Below are 3,680 nucleotides of genomic sequence, written 5' to 3' on the forward strand. Positions count from 1 at the left end.
TAAAGATACTTTTAACCTTAAAACTTACCTAGGAATAAACATTTGAGGCTACCATTTAACTTAAGTTCTGAAATATTCGTATTTGTATTTGTTTTAAATACGCTAGATACCAATAAATTAAATTTTGTGTTCACGCAAATAGGCCAATAAAAATAGCATAATTTCATTGCAACTTGAAGATAAGAAAATTCCACAGCATATGTATGTTTTAATGATAGTTCTTTTAACATGTTTATAGAAACTAAAGCGCATACAAAATATAATGATTGAACTGCAGCTTCGAGTAGAACCCGTTGACCTCAAATGGATTTTGTTTTAAAACAATTATTTGAATATGTATTTTTCACCTTTTTTGTACCTTTTACCTTACCTGAAATTAGAGAGTATATTGAAAACGCTTTTAAAAGTTATTTAAAATAAGTAGAAAAGCTTTGAAAAATACTTTTGGTATTACTTATTTTTGTCATTCATAAAATAGCCAGAAATGAATCTCAAATATGATTTTGACAAAGATGGATAAAAGAAAATCAAAGGCTCAAATTGTTGATGCTGAAGGATCCGTATTTTATGAACGAAACCATAAACAAAGTATGAATGGTAATACATGCGAGTCACTTTGTGTACGCATACTTTCACCGCAGATTTGGGGCATCCACCCGGTCTAGATCTAGATTTCCTTGGCTACCACACCATGTTAGTGGTTCATTTTGCGCCAATAGGCCCAGACGTCGCAGAGGTTGACCTTCTTCTCGCACTCGCACGGCGGAATGGGGTCGAGCAGACCGATCTTGATGCACTCGGAGAAGCTGGGATACTGGGTGCGCCGCTTCTTGCAGCAGGACGGGATTCGACCCGCGTCGCAGGAGGGCGGATTGCGGGCCTTGGGGCATCCGGGCACGGTGATCTTGCAGCAGGGCCACTCGCCGATCCGCGGCACATCGATCAGCTTTTCGGGCTTCTGGCGTACGTTGCCCGGTGGATTGAGGTCCTCGTCGCGGCACTGGAACACCTCCGTTTCAACGCAGCGCAGGTCCCGCCGCGGTCGATTCGGGTACTTCTTCTTCGCCTGGACCGCCGCCTTGGGAATCATGTAGCACTCGCACCAGGTGCGCTGGTAGTGGCGCTTCGCCTTGTCACTCGGCGTGTAGTTCTCCAGGTCCATGGGGATCTCGAAGTCGGTGCAGGGATCGTCGACGCACTCCTTCGCGGGCAGCTTGAGGCGCGGCTGGTTGCAGCGGTTATCGGAGCGACGCACCGCCTTGTAGCACGGGGCTATGTCGTTCTTCTTGATGGCCAAACGCCGCTTCCGGATCGCGAGCCTCGTCTTGACGTCGTACATCCGCTTGATCGTCAACGGTCCCACTTGACGCTGCAGCAGCAGCAACCGGTGAACGTTTTGCAACACCCCCATCCTCACTGAATTTTTACTGGAATTTTGAACGGAAACCAAAACGGAAGCCTTGAACAGACGGGGCAGAGGTGTTCCACGTGTACACTGCTTGAACTGTGGGATGTGAATGAGCCGGACACCAAGTGAAAGTCCGCACGCAAGCTGGAATTTTGTCTCAAAGCCTACTTTGGGGTGTGCCTTCTTTGATTTAGCAAAATTTTAGAGCACTTAATTTTTTTTGAAATTGAAAAATTTTATGGGCTATGTTTGCTTAAAAAGTGTCTAAACCTGTTTGGTTTTTTTGTTTTATTTGCAGTTAAGTTGGAATATTTCTTTTAAAAGGCGTAAAGGTATTTAAGTTGAAATATCAGCTGCTTTCATATAAGAATTTATCTTGATTTCGATCCATTGGCTTTCAGGTATTTTTGCTCAAATATCGTAGACACCTGTTTGATTTTTTTGGTGTTTTTGAAGTATGAGCTGTTCGCAAATCAGAATTGATCTTTTTTTATATTTATTGGCTTTGAAGCATTTGCTGAAGTATTTTTAATCAAAAGGCGTAAATAAGAGTTTGATTTGTTGGTGTTGTATACATTTATTATTTATAATATTTGACAATCCGAACTGATCTCCAAAATAAATAAAATCGAGTGAAGATGCGTTAATATAATAGGGTAAAATTAGCGTTCCCCTCAAATCCCAAAACCAATAAAGCAAGAATTTTTTTAAGTGATCAAGCGGCCATATTTATTTCACCAAAATTTCGAAACTCGCCAAATGGGACTGTTGATTTGTGTGCCGGAAACAAAGGCACCTAGAGAGGAGCAAGTGCGTCCGTCTCGCTGTGGCCACCGAATCCACCGAATCGGGTTAACGCTTTACGATTCGCAGGGGTCTCGGCTCTCTGGTCGCTGGCAGGGAAGGCGGATGTTGAGCAGACCCCGTCGGTAGACCAGGCACATGGGCGGCACCTCCAGGCAGCGGCACTCGACGGGCCTGCCCACGTTGAGCTCCTCGTGCTGGCACTCTGAGAAGCTGGGATACTGGCACGAGCGCCGGCGGCAGCGCTTCCTCCGGGCAGTGACCTTGCAGTTGGTCTTGGCGGCTGGTGGCGGACATCCGCAGAGCGAGAACTTGGGGCAGGGCCCCTCCTTGGCCTCCTGCTTGCAGGGCATGGGATTGACCATGAAGCACTGCTTCCGTTTGGGAACGGCGGCGCACTTGTTGTAGATGACGCGCTGGGTGCGCTCCGGCGGCACCTTCTTGCAGCAGCGCTTCTGCTTGCGGAAGAAGCACTCCACCCAGTACTGATCGAAGTCGCGGTCCAAACTCTTGCTGGGCTTGTAGTACTTGTCGTCCAGTCGCTCGACCAGATCGCAGGGATCCTGGCAATGGGGCTCCGGTAAGTAGGGGATGTCGCACCTGCCGTAGACACCCAGGTACTTTGGGTGCTGCACGGCCAGCTCCTTGTCCGTCTTGCAGGGATTGAGCTGTTTGTAGTACTTCGGCACAATGTTATTGATTGGCACGCATTCCGCCTTCAGGGCGTTTGAAGGGACAAACTTGACGCACTTCTTCGCCTCCTCCGCCTTCTTCTTGCTTTGGCACTTCCTCGTTGGCCCCTGCTCCGCATCCTCATCCGCATCCGTGTGTCTTTGACGTTGGTTAACCAGCGTTATGGCCGAGAATTGTGCCCTAATTAGCTCCTTCGCCCCATTGAACAGGTGCTGCGAACGGAGGGCTGTGGAATTTTTAACCAGAAACATTACTAGACGGAGTGTTCGGATTGGAGCCGGTACTGAGGCAATTTGGGAGAGACGAAATTTAGGTCGTTCCAGGCGAACGTTCTACTCTGATCTGACCCGTCCCCTGGACACTTCTCTAAAAGTGAAAGGAAACCTAACCCAAGGCCCCCGTTGATGGGCTCTATTTTATTTTTATTTCTGACATACGAATTTCATGTGATATTTGAGTGCCTTTCTCGGAAGCTGTCGCGAATTGAACTCTTTCCGGGCCACGAACCAAATGGCTTTTCCGTGTTTATTCTGATGTTAATTGCGAACGGATTCGATGCCAGCGTATTGCTCTGTTGTCTTGCTTGCCGGCATACAATAATAAAGAAAAAATAGACATGGCGCAACCTTCATTTCACGATTTTTTTTCCCCAACTTGTTTGCAAGTTAAATGCAAACAGAGCGCAGCCAGCCAAACGAAAAAAGCCTTCTCCCTGCCCCCTCTCCATTCAAAAAAAAAAAAAAAAAAGGGAAAAGGAATCCCCCTTTGAAAAACA

General features: G+C 46.8%; 2 protein-coding genes across 2 annotated transcripts; both read right to left on the reverse strand.

The window, feature by feature from the left end:
* Positions 1–540: 540 nt before the first annotated feature.
* LOC108149708 lies at positions 541–1,534 on the reverse strand. The gene has a single exon (XM_017277474.2). The coding sequence runs from the start codon at positions 1,409–1,411 to the stop codon at positions 695–697; it is 717 nt and encodes a 238-aa protein (XP_017132963.1). The 5' UTR covers positions 1,412–1,534; the 3' UTR covers positions 541–694.
* A 576-nt stretch (positions 1,535–2,110) lies between these two features.
* On the reverse strand, positions 2,111–3,256 carry LOC108149707. Its single transcript, XM_017277473.2, has one exon. The coding sequence runs from the start codon at positions 3,154–3,156 to the stop codon at positions 2,269–2,271; it is 888 nt and encodes a 295-aa protein (XP_017132962.1). The 5' UTR covers positions 3,157–3,256; the 3' UTR covers positions 2,111–2,268.
* Between the last annotated feature and the right edge of the window lie 424 nt (positions 3,257–3,680).

Source organism: Drosophila elegans, unplaced genomic scaffold, assembly GCF_018152505.1.
Source record: "Drosophila elegans isolate 14027-0461.03 unplaced genomic scaffold, ASM1815250v1 contig_183, whole genome shotgun sequence".
Classification (NCBI taxonomy): Eukaryota; Metazoa; Arthropoda; class Insecta; order Diptera; family Drosophilidae; genus Drosophila; species Drosophila elegans.

What these genes read in the sequence shown, in the direction of transcription:
- LOC108149708 (XM_017277474.2), bottom strand. Translation starts at nt 1,411, where the DNA reads ATGGGGGTGTTGCAAAACGTTCACCGGTTGCTGCTGCTGCAGCGTCAA.
- LOC108149707 (XM_017277473.2), bottom strand. Translation starts at nt 3,156, where the DNA reads ATGTTTCTGGTTAAAAATTCCACAGCCCTCCGTTCGCAGCACCTGTTC.